General features: G+C 43.8%; 1 protein-coding gene across 2 annotated transcripts in view; it reads left to right on the top strand.

The window, feature by feature from the left end:
- The window catches only part of LOC118317493 (copine-9-like), an 81,663-nt gene extending 71,225 nt beyond the window's left edge, over positions 1–10,438 (top strand). For both annotated transcript variants that reach the window (XM_035646244.2, XM_035646242.2), the window contains exons 17-20: positions 1,332–1,434; positions 2,102–2,159; positions 4,431–4,504; positions 7,930–10,438. In XM_035646244.2, the coding sequence (XP_035502137.1) occupies positions 1,332–1,434; positions 2,102–2,159; positions 4,431–4,504; positions 7,930–8,112 (418 nt within the window). In that variant the 3' untranslated portion in view covers positions 8,113–10,438. The remainder of the gene's footprint in view (positions 1–1,331; positions 1,435–2,101; positions 2,160–4,430; positions 4,505–7,929) is intronic.
- The last annotated feature ends 12,112 nt before the right edge of the window (positions 10,439–22,550 follow it).

The raw sequence follows: 22,550 nt of genomic DNA, 5'->3' as shown, positions 1-22,550 counted from the left end.
AAATCCTCTGTATGTCCTGGTAGGTCCACGAGTATATAAAGTCAAATGATGAGGTTGTGATCCAATGTATTCAAAATTCAAAAAGGTCAGTAATACATTGATTTAGACAGGGGGCCCACTGCAAATGTTACTGTATCATCTGAATACAAATGCATCTTCGTGTGCTGAATGTTCCTTACAATCTCAAGTTAATAAAAATTGGAAAATGAAGCCGCTGCTAATGTTCTGTAGAGCCTTGCAGCACAGCTTTTGTCATCTTTAGGATTTAGGATTTACACTGCTGTGATTGCACTGGGTCCTGAAACCTAAAACCAGATTAGTTTCACTGAGAATATATTATCTCTCAGAAATAAATTATTCACATTGATCATTTTTTTTAATGATACAATTGTTGTTGATGTTTGATGGTGACCTCCGCGGCGTGCGACACTGACAATCCAACCATCACAGCCACTTGGTGACCAGTCAAGGGTTAAAGTGAAAAACTACACTTCTCTCTCTAGCTCTTATTTTTCGTGTGAGCACAACTCGGTGAACGTCTCTTTCTGCAGAGACTGTCTGAAAATCTGTGTTATCCAACATCTTGTGTTTTTATACCATATTTCATTCCCCTTGCCTCATGACAGTTGGTTTTTCATTTCATGTTCCAGTGTTGAGATTCCGATAAGGTATAAGAAATCAGACAACACATCCTACTGTACGTATCAGTTCTTTACCAGTATAGCCTGGTCCTAACTGTTTTTCGCTTTTGAAACAACAGATAGCTTCTGGGGAATGTCGGAAAATAGGTTATTAATATGCACTAGGCCCTTTACTCTGGCCTATGCTCGATGATGACTTGTCCAAAGTAAAACGATTATATTCACTGCATCTACAACATCTTTAGAAATATAAAGATGGCATCTGTATGATGGTAACACTTGTGAGATTTCTGCAGAGGTGTTAGCATCAGTATAGATATTAGTGCGCAAGAGTAGCACATCTGAATATTACCTCTCTTTTGTACAGTTTGTGTGTTTTTGCGGCAGGGTGGTACCAAGTAACCAACCACCCATCCTACTCTATTAGTCTTTAGGCCTTTAGCATTTGAGCCAAAGGGAAAAGCCTGATTTTAGAAAGATTATGTGTGCAGGCTAACATAACTTTGTACATTATCAACTTTGTACATTATCAAACTTGTCAAAGTTTGATTCAGATTTGTATTTCCTAAGTCAGAGACCAAAAGGCAGGTGTGCTTTTTGTTTTTCCTTAGTAATCTGCTACTCAGGTGTGCAGGCACAGCCCAAACCCAGGTATTAATGTGTGTGTGTGTGTGTGTGTGTGTTCCCCAGCTGTGCAGCAGAGATTACAGATGGCTCTCAGTACTTTGTCCTGTTGATGATCACAGATGGAGTGATATCTGACATGGTCCAGACCAAAGAGGCTGTGGTCAATGTGAGTAAACACACACACACACACACACACACACACACACACACACACACACACACACACACACACATTTTGAAACAAATGCACACAGACAATGATGGATAGCAGAGCTTTGCGTTCAGTTACTGGTGTTACTGTTGTGCATCTCCGCATCCTTTTTTCTTTTGTGTTCAATTTTTTTGGGACAATAATACTTTCTTTGATTTTCAGATGAAAACAGCTTGGTTCTTCCCAGCAAGCACCTTTCTGTGATCAGCAATACCTCACATGAAAAAAGAACAAAAATAACACATGTAAAAATGCTTTTACTGGGATTGATATCGAGACAACAGTTGTCTCAGAAACCTGTCAAATTAATGATTGAGAGGTTTGATCCAATGAGATCAGTTCAGGGTTTTCTCTAGTTGTTTTTTTATTTTCTCCCTCCTTATTAACTTACCTGTACAGTGTAAAATTAACTCAGATGACATTTCAGATGACTTCACCTGTTTTATTGAAATTAAAATATATAAAAATGCTATGAATTTTTTAATCAACACATTCATTTTAGCTGTAACAAAGCTTGTTACAACAATTTAATTTACCCCTTTTGAAAGCTCTGTTGTTGTATCTCTTAAAGCTTCCAAAGGATTTCATAAATTCATAGTCATACCTGTTGTCTCCTGCACAGGCAGCATCGCTCCCTATGTCCATAATCATCGTAGGAGTTGGACCTGCTGAGTTTGATGGTGAGTGTGCCTCTCTACTAGGGTCGTTTACATTATTTAAAATTGAGTCAGTCAGAGGGCAGGACGGTCACACTCATTAACATTAACATTATTTACAGAAGACAAAACCTTTTTAGTCATTCGGACTTACTCAGCGATCAGTCATTTAGGTAATTCTGAAATAATAAACCCCCAGCTTGTACACAGGGCCGGCCCAAGGCATAAGCCAACTAAGCGGCTGCTTAAGGCCCCCTGGCCCCCGTGCCCCATATAACTATAGGCACAATACAGCCATAGTCAGTCAGATAGTTGATGTAAAGGCAGTAGCATATGAAGTAATAGTTAGAGACAATATCACAAAAAAGGACATGCATGACTAATTTCAATGTATTACCATAAACATCAGCAGCTAACTAGCCGCCGCACAAGCCTTCGGTTCAGTCAAGGCATCTCCAGCTAACGTTAGCTAGCTAACCATTAGCTGAGAAAATATAACGACAGCTAGATTCCACTCAGTACTGTATCACTTTGAATATTAAAGTATCAGATTTCTGCACATATCAAATGTTAGTTGGCCTTCATTATTTATATTTCAGACATTTCTTCTATAGTTTAACATGGGTAAGTTAACGCACCATTTTACTATTCAGTAAGCAACTATGGATTTATGTTTGTGACTTTCAGGAAGAAATTCCAGTGTCACACCTTCTTTGCTTTTCATCATTTTAAATCTACGTAGTCTTTTGCAACAAGCTCTGTGTAAAAACTACACTGGCATATTTTAAAGTCGATATGATATTTGTTCAGTTAAAGTCTCGATTTGCATTTAATGTTCCACACCAAAACCCATTGCATGCATTCTGAAAAACATGCTGAATGCATGTTTTTACCACCCTATAAACAATATACAGTATGGGACCTGATCAGGAAAATATTTGCTTGGTATCGCCACTGGTGGTTAGTTTCTCTACGCCGTACTCTTCCACAAGGCGTTTTTGATTGCTGAAAAGAAATGCGCACTGAATGAATTTGAAATGTAAAAAGTTTGAATAAAAAATCAATAACTTTGACTTTGCAAAGACTCAAATATGTCACGACTTGTATGAGAGGCAGTCCTTGACTTTTAGCCGACTTTGAGCCGACTTCATGAGAGTCAACGGTGGCTGCTGAGCAAACAGTAAGCCGCCGCGGCATCTGTGTCGTAATTGGCTCTTCATGTACTATGCAGCAGGAGCTGTTCCCCTTCCTGGGAGAGTTGCTGGAGAGAGTCAATGGAGTCAAGAATACAGACATCTTACAGCACACAGATCAATTAAAGACCTCCCAGTGGGAACTATATGTGTGTGTGTGTGTGTGTGTCTGCGTGTGTGTGTGTGTGCGTGTGTGTGTGTGCGTGCGTGCGCGTGCGTGTGTGCGTGGGTTTTGTTACTGCTCAGTGGGGTGTGACGACACAAAAACTCATCGTTATGCTTGACAGTCTGACACTGTCGCCTTGTTTAAGCAATTGAATGTTGGAATTAGTAGTAAAAGCCCTCAGGCATGTTTGGGGGTCACAAGGTCAGACTAGCATAATATCACCTTGGTGTGTGCGTGCCTGTGTGTGTCCACACTTTATCACCAGAGCTAATTGCCACTGTTTCTTACTCGCTCTACCTTGAGTCTCCATTTCTGAACATCATTCTGCGAGTTTTGCTGCTACTAAACATCACTTTCCGTATTTCTCTGCCAGTCCTTGTGTGTTGTGTCCTCATGCTTTGCGGTTCTGTCTGAGTCTGTTCGCCGCTGTGACCTCACGTCGTGCTCGGCCACCTGTCCGCGGCGGTGCCGACGCCACACATCCCCGGCTGTTTTGGGTGTTTGCCAGAGTGACTGCAGATGCAGGATGTACACTGTTGTGCGGGTGCTGTTTTTGAAGACCCTCTCAGACACTTTTTTTCTCTTCAAGTCGCAATTGGGGAGCGAGCACGTCCTCCTACATTTGGCCACAGCTGGAATGGCTGTCTGAAAGTGCTGCTGTGACTGCACTCTTAAGCTACGCACTGTTCCCTCTGAGTGGCCAAAATTATTTTCATTTTCTGACCTGTAGTGTAATTCTGCATCGTTTTTTATGGTCGTGGAATGACATTTTGGGTGCATAAAGCATTTTACCCATTCTCCGCTGAATATCCAACTCCCATGCCGTGTTCCACTTGTGCAATAATGTTATACAAACAACAACTGTTCCTTCTTTTATATTCTCCCATTGTGTTTGCAGGATTCAGTGTTACTCTCTCTAACTTTCTGCCCTTATAGCGATGGAGGAGCTGGATGGAGACGAGGTGAGAGTATCCTCCAGGGGACGTCTTGCTGAGAGAGACATTGTTCAGGTACTCATCATATTTCGGTTTCACCTCGCAGGTTAGGCTTGGGCATGTTTCTGTCAACAGCAACAGCATGGGGGAGTTATACCAGAAGGGGAGGGTGGATTGCTTTCGGAGCACACAAATACACAGACACACACACACACACACACACACACCCACACACAGACACAGGCACACACTGGGGAATGCCCAGGGTGAGGGGTTGAGGTGGGTTGCCAACCCTGGTTCCTATAGAGGTTGGGGTTAGGGTGAAGGTGGGATACAAACCCTGGTTCGGGTAGGGGTGAGGGTGAGATGCGAACAATGCTCAGAGTTGGGGTTAGGGTGTGGGGTTGGAATAGGATACAAACCGCTATAATTAAACTAATAATAGTGATGGAGGCAGGGCTAAGATAATATTGTCAAATCAATAATAGTCATTAGATTGTAAACAGCATGTTTGGACAAGTCCTCCCAACGTATTAAGGAAAACATTTTCTTTGACATATTCCTCGGTGAAAAAAAACCAATCTGCCTCCTCCATGTTTAAACACAGAGAGAGGAGAGGAAGGACAAAAAGTTAGAGACAAACTCAGTGTGGCACTAGGAACACAAGCAATTGAGGGTTATGGGCTGTTAGCTAGCTAGTTAGTTGGCTGGTTAGCTAGTTAGTTAAACTGATAAAGCAAGACCAAGTAAACTTTAAGATTGCATCTACCAAAATGTATTAATATACCAAGTAATAAGTTTGTTGTGGATTTTTTAAAACTGTGGCCGTGGGATTATCCACAGTGATAACCTCTTCAAAAGCAAATATATAGCCTGTAGAATAGAAAGAAAATTGTATTGAAAAGTTTTTTTCTCATTATCATAATTAACTATAGCAGTTGAGAGCTAGAGTTTCTTTGTTAAGCAGTGAGGGTTTGTTGTGCTCAGCAAATCCCTTCAGGGCCCTGATCTGGCAACAGTAAACACATTTAACAGATATGAGAAACAAATCGGAAGCAAATGAAATGTCCTCTGACAACGGTGCGCTGTTGTTTTTTCTTTTTTTGCACAGTAGCGGAGAGGACTGGACAGCAGCTGGCAGAGACTCAGCGATGATAAATGACGATGATAAATGAGCACTTACCGTGATAAATGTATAGTGTTGTAGATGTTTAGAGGAGGCATGTGAGTGTAGAGGATGGCAAACATGTCATTCTAATGAATGTGACAGGTGGCTATATATAAAATATATAATTCCAACAACGTTATCATATTATATAACTATAAGCCCCAGTGTGTAATTTTGTAATTTTCTGGCGGCATCTGGTGGTAAAGTTGCAAACCACAACCAACTCAGCACCTGACAGGGACACTTTATGGTGGCACACCGCTGATTCCATTTCCGGTTTCCGACAGTGAATGCAACCATATTTAATTCATTCAAAGTCGACGAAAAAACATTGGTTCTTCGTTGCAGGTGATTATACATATATGAACACATACATAGTTATGGACAATATATTACATTTCTGTGAATAAGTTATTCTAAATTTGACACACTTTAGCTTTAAAGTAAAGAAAATCATCAGTAAATCCCTACATACTAAAAAGGTTTGACCTAATAACATTTTGATGCTACTCCCAGTGAAATAAAGTATGCTGTAATAAGACATTAAATAGTCCACGTCAACTATTAGCGACAGGTTAGTAGTTGAATAAGGAATGTTTCCTGTCCAAAGCTGTATTGATATTACTATAAATTTTTCCCTGTCCTGTCTCCAGTTTGGTTCGCCAACAGCAGTAATCACATATGCGCACAGTAATCCTTTGTTTGCCTTCCTCTGCATTTACATGCCTTCTCGTTGTTATTGATTCAATATAACTACCTCCTCCTGCCGCAACGCTCATCATTGTCTTCCTGGGATGAATACAAAAGTCGCATTGCTCCGTTTGCACAAATATTATTCTGATAATTTAGTCAGCGGATAAAAAAAAAATAAGACAAAGCAAAGACACACAACACAGCAAACCAACAACACAGCACATAAGTAGCACGAAGGGATATACGCAGAGAAAGAGAGAGAGCAATTAAATTAAATTCCCGTTCCGTCTCCTCATTTGCACTGTCGTAAATTTGTCCCTCAATTTGCCTCCTCTGCAATGAGGGACAAATAAAACCGTTTGACAAAATGAAAGAACCCATTTTTAAAGTTAATTCTGGAACATCTGTTACATCTGTGTACATCTGTTTGCAGGTGGCGGGGAGATAAAACTGCAGAAATGTGGAGAAAAAAAACTCCTATAATGACCTTTTGTGTCTCCAGAGTGCAAATTGTAACAAATTGATGTCACTCAAGTCACAATCCATTTGGACTGAGGAAGTTTAAAGAGTCAGAAAGGAAAAGTGGGGTAAGAAAGGAGAACGCTTCTGTGGCCCGCTCCTCAGCTCTGGTTGAGGCTGGCAGCTCCAGGCTCCAGTCGCCCATCAGGTCGGTTTGTGGGTAATGTAGTTTTACACAGGGAGGGAGCAGAATGCGTGGAAGAAAAGAGACGGCGTGTCTGGTGCTGCTGCACAGATTCAGATCCCGCTTCGAACTGTGCATCGTGAATAGGACGTTATTATAGCGGTGCAGCGTGCAGTTCTCATAATGTTTGTCATAATGCTAAATTGAATATTTCATCCGAATATCCAAATGTAAGGCAGAACAAGTAATTTGAATATGCTAACGAGGGCCTGAGGGAAGGGAATGGCATTTTTCACCGACGGGTTACTGACCGATATGATTCATAGATGTATTTATTACTGATCATCTCTTACTGTCAAACAGCGACAAAAAAAAAAGGTTATATCAACAGGCTTTGAGCATGAATGCGCCAGTTAAATCCTGCATGACCGTTCCTTGTACAAAATCAGCATGTTCAAATACACTAGGTTGTACTGAAAAAACATGATATATTGTACATGATTGTACATCAAAGTGCTGAATCTTTATTCCTCCATATAGTATACCTCATATCATAACAGGTCCGAGGCCAAAAAAATTAAAAAGCAAGAATGTTGGAGATTCTTCGCGTGTCACATCAGTCTGATAACATTAAGATTAAACTGAATGTTCGGCATAACTATTCATATATGTATAGCTTTGAGAAAACAGGTATTACACAACTGACTGTCTTGAGCAGTGTGAGACTTCGTAAAGTACACAGCAGACATCATTATAAAAGGTCATTTTTATGATCACGACGAGAAGTCATGTTGGTCACCGATTTTAGTCTCAGCAGTGAGATGAGTTTTAAAGATCCCTCACTCATGCAGCTCATAAGAGAACTGACAACACGTTATCCTCAGCTATCCATCCATCTTTCTATCTCATTTATTCAAACAACCGCTCGACGTCTGCTGCATGCACAATTCGTAACCAAAAAACTGAAAACTGTATCATTTTTCCCCCCGCTTCCAGTTTGTTCCGTTCAGAGACTACATCGACCGATCTGGCAACCAGGTCCTCAGCATGGCCCGGCTGGCCAAAGACGTCCTCGCCGAGATCCCGGACCAGCTGCTGTCCTTCATGAAGACCCGAGGAATTGAGCCGCGGCCGGCCCTGTCCTCCTCGCCGGTGCCGGGGCTCCGACGGCACATCTGACCCCCCCCGACACAGCCGCGGCCACTCATCTCTGACTCTCTCCCTCTCTCCCCCCTCCCCCCACTCTGCTCACCCCTCCCTTCACGTCGCGGACATTTATTTGGCACTTGGGAGGAGCGGACGGACTCGACCCGTGGCTCGCCCTCTTCCTCTCTCATCGCCGCCGAAGCTAAAGAGGCACATCAGACGGACGCAGCGGGCTTCTCGTCCCTGACCCGCCTGCTGTTGTTTCCCCCCCCCCCGTCCGTCTTCTCCTCTCGATCTCACCCGCTCCTGCAGCATCACTTCCCATTTGCTCTGCGGACGACCAGCGGGACTGAACCGTGACCGGCCCTCTCCGCCTCACTGGCTACCTTTCGCCGCTTGACTTTTTGAATTTGCCTGCTAATTTCCCCTCACCAGACACACAAACACACACACACACACACACACACACACACACACACACACACAAAATCATTTTTTACCTGTGTCCTTGTCCTCAGAAGTGTAGACATGTCTCTCTTTGGCACGAGTCCGAGGGGACGCAAAATGCAATTCAAACCAGTCCCCAAATGTAGGCAGAGCCCCCGGTTAGCAAAAAGCCCTTCTTTGGTCTTCAAGTACTTTTTGGGATCTTGGTGTTCTGGTCACATGGTGTTCTGGTCACATGTTCATTATTACCAGTCAAACACTCACACACACACACCTGTCAGTCATTCTACACCCACCCTCTCTTTTGCCCAGCGTGGGCTGAGGAGGCTAAGTGCAGACCCCCCCCCCCCCCCCCCCCCCCCCCCCCCCCCCCCCCCCAACCGCCACCCCTGCTGCTCGGGAAAGGCCAGTCTCTCCGGCTGCCCTGCAGAGAGAGGTGGACACGGAGGGAAGGAGGGAAGGGAGGAAGAAGAAAGGAAGAAGGAAAGAAAGAAAGAAAAAAGGCGACGAGGGAGAGATGGAAAGGAGAAGAGGAAGGAGAAAAAAAATCCAAGCTGACATTAAACGAGTGTGGGGGAATGAGACAGAGATGGACAAGGTGGCAGGGGAGAGGGGAGCAGTCAGGGATTTGTTTGATGCCTGAGGGGGAAGGAAAAAATGGGAGAAACAGATGGTGGCAGGGGAGAACGCAACAGAGGGGGGGGGGGGGGAGACGGTCTTTGTGTGCATCTTGTTTTGGAGGATGGGAAGGAAATCTCAACGATGAATAAATGCACAAAAAAAAAAGAAGCAATATACTGTATACCTGACTTTCAGTGTGACGTGTGCCCTATGCATGTGCCTCCCCCGTCCCCCGCCGTGACTTGACATTTTAGCGGCGGGCAGACTGAAGCTGCGTACAACGCGGGCAAAGTCTGCCACCTAGTGTTCATGCTTCGTAGAGCAGGGTATCATAATTATGCATGACTTTACTGTACATTCCTATACTCGACTCGACACGGCACAGACGCATGTAGCCTGGTCCGGCTGATTCAGGCACCTTCACCAGTCGAATAACAGACTGGGCTATAAACACTGCTTCGTCCCTCCGGAGGTGAAATGTGTCACCTCCTTGAAGACACTTTTGTTAACGTCAGCGTGATGGCGTCGACTTAGAGGAGTGCTCATGCTGTTTAGTGTTACGTGTAAGCATATTCACTACAATAACAATAATTGTCAAGATTTTGCATGCTTGGGAACAAGTGTGTCACAGTGTTGAAGTCGGTGGTGTCATTGCAACTGATTGTCCCAAAAAGAGAGAGAGACAGAGATGGAAATATATCTCAAAATATTATGCATTTTACCTCTGCCACTGTACAATTTCATTGGTCAGGATTCAGAGCGAACCTGTGCGCGCAGCGTCCTGCAGACAGCTGGTACTTTCGCCAACCGGAGCTTGTGAACTTCTTCAATTAAGAGACGCGTATTTTTTGATATTCCGCAGTGATGTGGCCTGTTCTCGAGGTCGGAACACGCCAGACGTGTACGGTCTCTGCAAGACAGCTGCGCATCAGCAGGTACTCCGAGGCGGCGCGCCAGCCTGTAGTGTGATTTATTTTATTTGTTTACTTTATGTACAGGAGCATTTTTGGTCTCTCTCTCTTTGTCTTTGTCTCATGGCTCGATGAACGTGTCTATATTCAGATCAGTGTTTGAAAAGTGAAGATGAATAAGCTTACAATGTACATGTATATAGAACAGTACACAATGAGAAATATGTCTCCCACTTAGAGTAGAGCTTTAAAAGCCTTTTAACTCAGTGTCTCCAATGATAAATCTATATTGTATGTTGACGTTTTTATGAATGTCCATTAAAAAAAAAGAAGAAGAAGAATGTAGAAGTTTCAACAATAAACGTAACTGTTTTGACAAATATCGTGTGTTGATATCGGGTACGACTGAGTCGTATCCCCCGCAGATGATGAACTGCGGCGGAGCATTGCCAAAAAACAAAGGGACGCACTCTCATCACCGGGCGTTGTTGTTCGTTGGCAGAAAGATGATTTAAGGGGCCGCGGCGTTCCTGCGCGGGGTGGTGATTCATTCTGCAGCTCGACGCGCCGCCGAGATGAGCCGCCTCCCGTCGCAATGCTTGATTGAGTGAGCAGATCGAAGCACACAGGGCCATACATAACGGTGACGTGTTTACCTCATGCCTGATTTACGGCGTCTGTAGATACTTTGCTACACCCTGTATCTGTCTCCATCTTGTCTTGGAGCTTCCCGCAGCTTGAGAAGTTACTTGTAGTGGTGGAGGGAGGGGGCAGAGTGTGTTACCGAGCTTTATTTCTGTTTTATAGATGTTCCCTGAACGCCTCACATGTAGCATTGTAGACACCAGCCAGGTGGCTGCGTACAGAGAGGCCTCTGGTCCTTCTGCTCACACCTCGGGCCTAAAGTTAGGCCACACGCCTGTTTGGAAAGGGTGAAATAAAGTGTGAAAATGAGCGGGCCTTCACCATAGGGCCTTGATAAATACATCAATTTCCTTTTATCTACTTGTCCATGTCCTGAAACCTCTTGCCTGGAGGAGTTTTGCAAACCCACCAGAATGTTCAGAAGACACAGCACACTTTTGTTCTTGCAGAATAGGAACCCACTTTTCCGGTGGCGCTTGCCGCGGCTTTAATTTCACTTCAAATGATTTCACAACAAGGCTCCTTCACGAAATTCTGCTTCTGACTGAGGTTTCATCTTCTTCGCTATTAGCTCACATGCCACAAAACTGTCTGTCAGGTGTGGTCCTGTGAAAGCTGCTTGTTGGACACCAAACTCTGCCAAAGAGCGGTAACTTTCCCCAGGCACATTTGTCCTCACAGCTCATCTGGTTTGAGCATCATTGATGCTGAACTTCAACAAAAACGAGTATATAAATAGTCTATTTCTCTTCTCTTGACAGCTGCTATGATGCTCGTCAGCGATGACACACAATAGAGAGGTGTACAGCCTTAAGAAAGAGTCAGTCAATTCAATTTGATTTGTGTAGTGCCAAATCACAGCATACATTATCTCAAGGCACTTTACATATGAAGGTTGAGACCTTTTCTGTTAGTGTAGAAAAAGTTTACTGCTGTCATGAGAAATACTTTCTATTTCTGATTTGCTCTTTTGTGTGTTTTGCTTGATGTGAGCACCCAGAACTACTGCGTCAGGTGAGCCACACCTTTCACAAGAAGTCAATCTCGACCCATGATCATATGGATTATGGCAGAGTCAGTTCAAGCCAAGTCAAATAGAATTTACAGCCCAATATCCTCAAACCATACATTTGCCTCAAAGGGGGGTTTACGATCAGTACAGCGCCACAGCGCCCTCTGTGCTTCAACCCTGGAGGTGGACAAGGAAATAACAAAAAAAAACAGGAAAAATGGAAGAAACTTCATTTGAAGGAAAGCCCCCTCCCCCCCTCAGGACTGACAGACAGGCAACATTTGTCGTGGATTAACAGTGCGGGCAATCAGGGTCAAGATCAAGATTATGTTCATACAAATAAATTACAGGTGAGAAAATGTAGGAATTTAACATTTCTGAATGTTTTGATTTTTTTTAAAGCTATTCAAAGTAGAGCTGAGGTTGCCAGAGATCAGTTTTGCAGGTACAATGTACGAGTTATCGTCCCCTGTGTGGTTAACAGCTTGTGGATAATATGTCATGAACTCTGATTATGTTGTTTTTTCTTCATGAACACTTTTGTGTTTTTTAGTGGACTTTTATTCATTTTCCATTCCTTGCGTATGGTTACTTTTGTTATTTATCCCTTGTCTTTCTTGTATTTAGTTTTCTATTTCCTGTTTTACTTTGTAGTTTCTTTCCTCGCGTGTCTGCACTTCCTGTTTCCCTGTCTCTTGTCTGTTCCCTTTAATGTCCGTGTCTCCGGCCCCTGATTGTGTGCACCTGCTCCTGGTGTGTTCCACCTGTGTTCAATTAGCCCCGCCCACCTTGTGTCTATTTATTCTCTGTGCTTCCCTTTTGTCTTTTTCAGTTGTCCCCCAACCTGTTTGTTGCCCGCCCCTGTGATGTTGTGCCTTGTGTCCTGGTTTGTTTTGTTTAATATTCTCTAGTGATTTTCTTCATTTTTTACCCCAAAGACTGTGAGTCTGTTTAGTCTACAATTTATTAAAATTATTATCTACATTTCCACTCTGCATTTGGGTCCTGCTCCTTTAAACCTTAAAGCCCCAGTGTGTTATTTTTTGAACTTCTCTGGCAGCATCCGGCGGTGAAGTTGCAAACCAACTGAGCATCCGACATGGGGACATTTTATGGTGACGCACCGCCAATTCCATTTCCGGTTCCCCGCAGCGCTGGAAATTCAGCGCGAATGCGACGAATTCTGGACCGTTCCCTGCAACCATATTTAATGCTGCGTTACATCACACCTCGGAACTGCCCGGAACTCGGACCCCGGAAGTCGGGGTGGTGATTTTTTGTCGACCTCGCAGTGGAACCGGAACGCAGCACAACACGACGTAGCAAACATGCCGATTTACCCGGTGGTCTGGTCCCCCTAATGTTACCATATTTAACTCATTCCAAGTTGACGAAAAAACAACGGTTCTTTGTTGCAGTGTGATTATACATATCTGAACACACAATTCCGGACAGTATATTCAATTTCTGTGAATACGTTCTTCTAAATATTACACACTGTAGCTTTAACACAATAACTGAAATGGTCGAGTAGAAATGTAAATAGCTGATGGACTGGAACACTTGCAACAACCACCTGATCCTTGAATAAAGGCACAGGCACAGTTCTCCCAGGTCCCGGCCCATACGTCCCCCCGCATAGGGATCCACTGTACAGGTTGTTTACCATTGCATAAGCGGGCTGTTATGTATAGACACTAGCAGAGGGGACTGTACAGATCACTGGACATGTTGCGACAGCCTGTTAAACATAATGACTAAAAGCGCCAGTGGCTGTTGCCTGGATGAAAACATGCTGCTAAAGTAGGTGTTTTGAAGCAGACAGGCGTGGGTGCGCTCAGAGAGACCCGAGAGGCAGCCGAGGGAGTGAATGACTGCGCTGTAGTAAACGGGCTTCATAGTGGAACGTGACCACGGGGGCAGCTGTCAAACACTGATAACCTTCGCTTTCATGGAGCCACTGTTTGCAATCTCATTGTGCCGCAGCTCTGGACAACAACAAGCAGATGCTGATGTCATTATGAGGAGCTTTTTTTTTTCTTTCTCTCTTTCGTTCAAAACATCATTTTTTTTACGAGTGTGTGGAAAGAAACAAGGAACAACATCTGGCACAAACGTGTGTGCTTTTTAAAGGGCCGCGAACAAACCCGGTTTTGTGGGACTTTGGGTAATAGGTCAGGGAGGCTTAGCTCAGGGAAACTTTGGGCAAATATAAATGAAGCCTTCAAGCCTCGAAAAAGAGGAAGAGAAAGGAGGCACAGTCGGCGTTCGCAGCCCACCGCCGAGAGAGCTTCACCGCACATTGGACAGATGACTGTGAGATTGTGCGCGAGTACTTTTCAAGAAAATTGCTCTAACTGCCTGTCTCCAAAACACAGGGCCACGGAGGGTTTTGTGCAGGTTCCAAAGTGGTTTCCTCAAAACCTGAACGGGGACCAAGTTTAAGTGTGGCCCAGCCCAGGCAACGTGTCCAGTGAAGAGAGTACAGAGTGACTGATTCCAAGTGACAGATTCCACTGTGCACGCTGCAAATTAATGCTAAGTCAATAATCAAAGAAGTGTAATTGTGTCGACGGTTAAAAAAGCCTCAATAAAAAGCAGCGTCGGTGCTACCAGTAACAACAGTGTGGCCTTTTCTGTTTTTCCATTTACCTCACCGCCGAGCCGCTTCATAAAACAGCTTTTTGTTGCTGTTATGCTGTCACAGCTGAGAGGTGCAGCGGCCGGAGTCATAAACCGAGGAGAGGCATGTCAGTGCAATCGTACGCCGGGTAAATCTGTGCAATGTCTCTCCTGAGTCCAGGCCTGTCGAAGGAGTGGTTTGATAAAACTTTCTTACCGAGACTTAGATCAGATGATGACATCGCTCTGTGGCCCGCACAGTGATGCACCACAAGACCCCTCGCAAAACCTTTACTTGTTTGACTGCCCTTTATAGGGTGTGAACAAAAAGACATGACGAGCCAATCCCTTTCGAATCTGCCCAAAAGCTTAACGTGAGCACGCGCTGCTCTCCCAAAGGTGTGGGACAGTGTCATACCTCTCTTCTCCACCTCCTCTCTCTCTTGCCGTCACTGGAATCTGTGAATGGGCGGAGACATAAGTCAAAGCCATGAAATCAAGAGTGGGCCAACTCTGGCGTACGCGAGCTGTTTTTAGATCAGAACAGACAAAGGATCAATGGGGATATTTTATAACCCGGTTTTGGAGTTTGGACAAAGGCAGAGCTTTGTTCTCTGTGTCTGTACATGGTTTGGATTAGGACTACGGATCCAGGACTTGGAGGCATAATATTCTCTGCGGAGAATGGCAATAGCCATGACAGCAGTGCTTAACTTACTGTAGCAACCTTTTTCCTGAAAAAAAAGTAAAAAAATACAACCAATAACAACAACAACAACAAAAAAAACAGCACGATCCAGGACCTGAGGACTTTTGGAAGACAATGGTGGTGTTAACCAGATTCTTTATTATGTTTTACAGCAGGAAAGGGTCATGTCAAGGCTTTTTTTTTTCAGTATATCCAGCCCCATTTATCACGCTATTTACTGTCAGCCTTTGCCTCTCTCTTGTTCTCCATACTTATTTTAAAAAAACTGTAAAGGTTCTAAAGCTAGAGACACATAGGAAGTCTTCAGCATTTAGACTATCGAGATCTTATCATTTCACATGTCTGGAGACATCTTCTGTAGTATTTTAGCAACACGCAAATCCTCAGCTTGGGAGGAAAAGCATCTCAGTCTTGTCTAGATTGAGCTTCGGGTGGTGCGTCGACATCCACTGACAAATGTCAAATGAGTTGGGTGTCATATGCATAGCTATGATGATTACTGAACTAGGGTAAAGTGCTATTGCGTTTTCACATACGGCTCCTCTGGAAAAGGCTTACCTTTAACATAAACTTTTTAGCATATAATCCACTGGGAATAAAAAAATATATACTTTAATGATAGCAGCTTTTGATGACTTTCAATCAACGTTTGAACTATGTAATTGAAAATTGCAAGCTGCCCTAACTTGTTTGCCCCCTATAGCACCTTACCCCAGTTCAGAAATCGTCCTCCTAGGAATAAGTAATAAGATCATCTTCTATTCACCTGATCCACTTGGCCACCAGCCAGTTGACAGCATTAGTAGAGACAACAAAGCCGGCATATTAATGTCACAGCACGTGTTATGTGGACTTTGCATATTTTGGTGCCATCGGTGGTGTTTGATAACAGCGCAGAGTAAACTGCCTTTCCTCCGCATTAGCATCAGATATTTGTCAAACACCCACTGGCAGAGAAAGATGGCACTGCTCCATCGGGTCCTTTAAATGGAACATGTGTTTTCTGATATCAGCTTGAGGAGCCTAATCCCCTTATGCACGACACCGTTGGGTTCACGTTGTCGATTATTCATCCAAATTGGAGACAGAGTTCTGCTTTGGTTGATGAATGATAAGGTACAACAAACAAAAAAATCTAAACAGCCTCTGAGAAGATTCCCTTCAAAAACAAGTGAGTGTAGACGCAGAGAGGCAGATTTGTTGACAACAGAATTAGTTCAAGACCTTGAAAGGCAGGTGATGAACTGCCTGGTCATGTTTTAATAGGTTAAACAAATGGCAGGAGAAGGAGAACAAACAAAAAACAGGAAGTTAGTCTTCTGTCGTTCTCTTTCTTTGTCCGTCTATTTACTCTTAACGTTACGTACAGTAACAGAGAAGAGGAGCAGCTGCGATGACAAAAAACAGTTAAAACTATGAAACTGTCCCCTAAATGAATGTGGTGTCATGTACTCTGTTACGCTGCATGTGCGTCATTGTGTCTGAAGTCATGGTTCATTGCTCCCTGACCTTGAAACCCGACTGGACCCACTTCTGACCAAAGTGTCACGTGTAGCTTGACTCTGCATTCACTGCTGTCTCGCACCGAGAGCCACAGAATGTTGTAGAATCCACTTATAATAATGTGAATATTTACCACTTTCACATTAACATATGAAGAAAAAAAAAAGTCTGTAAAATCAGATCATCTAAATATGGTTGTTAGGATTCTGGGAAATGTACTTTTTGGCTTGTCATTGTGATGTTAAAACTGATTTGCACAGTGTAATGGTGATGGAAAAACGACAGCATCCGCACTTGATTTGGTCTTTTATGAGCCTGTAATCACAAAGGAACTTCTTCTCCCATTGCATAACCCAAATTTGGAAGAGAATAGCGTTCTCCTTGTATCTATCTCCATTGATGGAAATGGCAGATGGTTCCGAATTGACAAAAACAACTCAACCTCGGCAGAGAAAAAGAATCCCGTTGACGGAGGAACAAAAGCAGGTGAAGAAGGAGAGTGAAAGAAAAAGCGATACGACCAGAGTGAACCTCTGAGGGGCATTTCCTACGTGGAGAGAGCTCTGGGACTTGAGAGGCTTCAGAATTGACATGCAGTTTTTTTCCCCCCTACTAAATCAGTAACACAACCAGCATACTTATTAATACTACCAGATGTTTAACTTGAGGGGATTTTTACAGTTGTTTCCTGTTTTGAGTTGGCCATGATGCTAACGCTGCATAGGAGCTTCACATACTTCTGTCTTCTCCTCTGTTATCAATATCCTGTGGCATTGACAACTTCCTCAGGAGCTCTGAGGGAAAATGATCTGGGTCCTTACTGGCATCTTGCAACCGATACCACATTGATACCACTAGGGGCACAAACGTTGTCTGTTGACTCTTTAAAGAGCTTCGACAAATACGCGTAATGGGGCGTTCACACCAAGCGAGAGGCACATTTTGCGCGTGATGAGATTGTATACTTGCCAATTCAAAGATGCGAGAAGACGCAAATTTCACGTCGCTCACGCCAAGCGACATGGACGTTATTCCCTTCACTCGCTGCAGTTGAAATAATTGAACTGGAGCAAAATATTCATGCGATGCGTTGTGGCGAAGGCCAATTAGCGCTGAGATTCGTGTCCAGAAGAGAATGGAGAATTTTTTTTACTGGCGTCACTCACGCCAGTAAACAAAAAGGATCATCCTGTGGCCGAACTCGCGTGAGCAGCGCAGTGCGAAAATTCACTTTTCAGTTTTGGTGTGAAAACAAGTTTGGAGGGGCGAGATCTAAGTCTGTTGGCATGCCTGGCTAACTAGCTTGCTTCAAGCATTATTAACCCGGCATTACTTCTGATTCCATCCTTAGCTAAGTACTGGATTTTGTAGGGTAGATTCTCACATTCAACCAACTCATGACTGAACAATACTAAAAAAAAAAACTGCCAGCAACACCTGTTAGTTTAGCCCGCAAGATCATCTCGGCCCCGAAATAAGAAGCCTGCTCTTGTCAAATCAAGCACCCAATGTTTCAATGAGTATGTGCTCTGTGAGAATTGAAAGCTTGACAGGCTGAGTTGAGGTGGTTGAGGGCATCTAATATGGATGCCCCCCGGAAGCCTCCCTCTGCAGGTGTAGGCACATCTCATTTGGAGGAGACCGCAGGGAAGAAAACACTTGGGACTTGTGAACAAGTGTGTCAGGACTACCTGCTGCAACTCACACCAGGATAGACAGGGTAATATTGATAGATGATATCCTTGGCACTGTAATATCTGGACACATGTCAGGCAACATCTACGGCATGTCAGATAGATGGAAAATTACTTATTCCAAGCTGAGAAATTTCTGGAAGACTGCTTATGAGCTGCCAAAACCCAGAGTTGAACCAGGGACCTTTAGCTCTTCAGTCTAACGCTCTCCCAACTGAGAAATTTCAATAGAGTATATGTTAGTAATAAACTGAAATTAGGCGGGGAATGGGGCTCATATTTAGCGTTAAACACAAAGACAAACACTAACATGTAAACACATGATTCAGAGCAATTGTGCAAAAGTTCTCAAGTGTACGGAGAGAGAGGGCCAGAGTCCACAGAGGCCTATTTGTACACTGTAGCTCCATGTGAATGATTCTATAGATTTGAATGTGAGTCAGTCTATTTAGGTAAAGGGCAAAGACACTTAATCCATCAAACAGGATGAGACTTGCCAATGTAACTACAGGCCAACAAAGCTGTCTAAGAAGTGCATTAGACACAGAAGGGGTGTTGTGTATGAGTGTTTGGGTTGGTAGCAGTTGTAGTGCTTGGTATTGGGGGGTGTTGGCCTGTTGGGGCTTCAGAGCTTTATTGAAAACGTATTGCGTAATTCTCCGAGGGAGACTTTGTTCCCAACAACGAGCTGTTTTTTTTGGGGGGGGGGGGGTTTGCTAACAATCCACATTGCTGTTGGTACAGTGAACGTCTCAGGAGAGTATCTGAAAATAAATGTGTGTGTGTGTGTGTGTTTGAGAAAAACAGAGACTGTGTCGAAGGGTGAAGTGTCCTGTAATAGATTTACTAGCCCACGAAAAAAAACACTTTTTTAACATCTCAGAGGAGAAAAAATAACTTGACCATCCACAGTCTTGTTTTTCCAATTATGTGGCAGAGATGTGATCATATCCCAGTCACCACAACATGAAAAACACCAAATCACAGTTAGTGGTGTTGGGTCAGTGGCAGTTATGTCAGGAGAAGGCAAAATAATCTGCTCTGATGCAGCCGCAGACTTGCTCCGATCACCCAGTGAACTCCTGTTTACATGACAGGGTGTAAAGCTGTAGGGGTCCGTGTCAGCTGGTGAGGCCCAAGCTGGTTGCAGCTCAAACACTTGGCCAAGACACCAAACTGTTTAGAAAAGATAGAACAAAAAGGATTTTCACCAAACTTGGTGGATTATTGCTTGAGCGGGTATCTACAGATGAGTAATTTATGGATATGGACCAACATGCACAGTTTCCAAGACAAGGTACATAATAGGTGTAGAGAGAAAATCCATGGGCAGCGCTTAGTAGTTGCTATATGACAGCATGTTGTTGCTGTCTCCATTGGAATAACTAGCGGTCTTCAGTGCTGATTTATTAGGAGAAATATATCAGTCAGGACCCCTGACCCCTGTCGCGAGACTACTTAGTGTTCACACTATGCATGATTTTATGTTGTTTTTGCTTAAAGTCAATTCAATAAGTTAAAAAAAAAAATCTAAAGCTTATATTCATCAGAAAATTACCCCCATCACATGATTAACGATGTGATTAAGATGTCACGATGAAGTCAGTCAAGAAATGCAATGTTTGGAGGTACAATATATCTGCAGTATAACTACAGTATAACAGGACAATAGACATGACTTAATGCTTATATAGATTCAAAATGAATTCATGATATGTCATGATGACGGTAGGAGTGACGTTATCGTGACAACACTATGAAGTCAGAAAATTATTAATATAGAGTAGAAATGCTTGCAACTTCTGCAACCAGTAAGAATAGATACACAATCTTTGGTTAAATTAGATCAACCAGAAAAATTTGCATGGGCCCTCAGATGCTTTTTATTCACTTTATTTTTGGTGAAATAATAACCTTGACATCCAACTTGCCTCCAATGGATGAGAAAGTATTTAGCGAAATCTCCCTTCAAGCACTGCCAACTTTCTTATGAGTATTATCTACGATCGTTACAACCTTGGAAAATGAACCCAAGAAGCACACATTTTACCCATTAAACTTTTGGCAAGTCGCAAGCATCACCAGAGGAAATAAATCAATTGCATCCATTAGGTCCATGTGGGTGCTTACATAATATGCATATGTGTAGGTGTTTGTGAGTTTGAATAGAACAGCCGAAACCAATTAGTTTGTGGCCCAAAGAAAAGAACCTCTGTGGACTTCATGAGACTCTGCAATGAGTAATCACTATGAGCCCAGCGTTTCCTCAAACACAACATCGCATTAGACTAAGAAATATGTCTTGGGACCTTAAAAGTGGTGACAGAGACACAGGAGCTCCAGTAAAGCTTCGCCTAACAAGATACCAGGACTTCCTAATATATTCAATAAGCCGACTATTATGGGCAAAGATGTAATCTGTGTGGGAAAACAGAGAGGTGTTGACTGGACACAGTGAACAGCAGCCCTCCTGTTTCCCTTTAAGAACTCTTTTGTGAGCAGCCTCACAGGACCTCGGATTCCACGTCAGTATCAGCTGAGGAAGGCCGTGAGTTTGCTAAACGAGCCATGGACCATTTGATTTGTGGGGAAAGCAAAAAACATTTAGAAAACATTTACGCTCAAACTGTTATCTGTGACAAAATCACGTCAGGCAGCGGGAGTGAATCAAACAAGTGCAGTCCTTTTTCAAAGCAGACATTTGGACTAATGCCGTTGCAGAAAAAGCACAGGTGTTACTGGCAAAATATGTCAGTGGCTCCACTCTACTCAGGTGTCCCGGTACGCCACGACAGTGTGACAGTGTGCCAGCAATACCAGGATGCTGACACTGAAGAAGCCAACGGAATTCAGCCACCGACAACATTTTTGATTGGGCAGGCGTATTGTGGAACATTCATCCCGCAGCTCCACCCCGCAATTAATAATGCTCGATGTTTGAAGCTTTCTGGAGATCCCCTTCCTACAAACAACTTCACAGTTGACGTTGCTCTTCCTGGTATCCTCAGCAATACACCCACCGAGTCTGAAGTTGATCGAATGAGGCAAAGAGACAGACACACAGAGTTTCCTCCCGATTGGTAGCCACAGGATTAACAGCAGTTTCAATGAAAGTAGTAGGGCAGTAGAAGCTGAATAGTTGCTGCATGTTGTTCTCACAGCAGTGGCAGGAGTAGAAGTCATAGTTGAAGCAGTTATAGTTACATTACACTTATTTAGCTGACGCTAACATAAGTGACTTACAGTAAGTGCATTCAACCATGAAGATATTACCCAAAAAGTGCAAGAATCATGAGAGTATATATAAATGAATTAAACAGGCACAACCGGCTGTGTTTATGATTCATGGACTAAGGTGCAGTCTGAACAGGTGAGTATTCAGTCTGCGACGGAACGTCTGTAGTGATTCTGCTGTCCAGGTGTCAATGGGGAGCTCGTTCCACCACTGAGGAACCAGGAAAAGCAAACAGACGGGGTTTAGTTGAGCGGTGGCTGCCCACCCCTTGTAGGGAGGGAGTAGCGAGCCATTTGGCAGTAGCAGAGAGGAGTGGACGGTCTGGGGGTGTAAGGTTTGACCATGTTCTGGATGTAGGAAGGGCCTGAGCCATTCGCATCACATATGGCGAGTACCAGCGCTTTGAATCGGATTCGAGCCGACGGCGAGAGCCAGTGCAGGGCGCAGAGGAGCGGTGTAGTGTGGGGGAACTCGGGATGGTTGAAGACCAGCCGGGAAGCTGCGTTGTGGATGAGCTGCAGAGGTCGGATGGCACATGCCGGCAGACCAACTAGGAGAAAGTTGAGTAGTCCACACTTGAGATGACAAGGGCCTGCACCAAATCCTGCGTCGCCTTCCTGGTGGGGGTAGGACGTAAATGCTCCCTCGCTCGCATTCCTCTCAGCCGCTCGCGGATACTGTTCTGTGTGCTTGCAAAGTAGAAACGCTTTCACGCAAGTATTAAATGAATGCCATACATCCCAGTGTCAGAATCATGCTGCGCGAAATACAGTCACACTTTGGATAATGGCTCACTATAGGCCAATGTTACTTGCTGCCAGAGCCATGTAGAGAGTATGTTGTGTTGCCACCAGAGTTAAGTGTAATGTTACCTAAGCATGTGCGGAAATGTCCATGTTGCCTGTGCGCGGCACAACGATTTCAGTAAATTGCTCTGGCCACTAAATGAGCCGAAATCTGATACCGGAATTTCTCAGCCCATCCTTAAGTACAGTATCAGTAGCAGTATTAGCAGGAGTAAAAAAAGTGGTATCAGTGGCGACAATACCACTGGCGGTTATGGTATCATTGG

This window comes from Scophthalmus maximus, chromosome 3 (assembly GCF_022379125.1).
Source record: "Scophthalmus maximus strain ysfricsl-2021 chromosome 3, ASM2237912v1, whole genome shotgun sequence".
Taxonomy (NCBI): domain Eukaryota; kingdom Metazoa; phylum Chordata; class Actinopteri; order Pleuronectiformes; family Scophthalmidae; genus Scophthalmus; species Scophthalmus maximus.
This window is presented reverse-complemented; position numbering and strand designations above follow the sequence as displayed.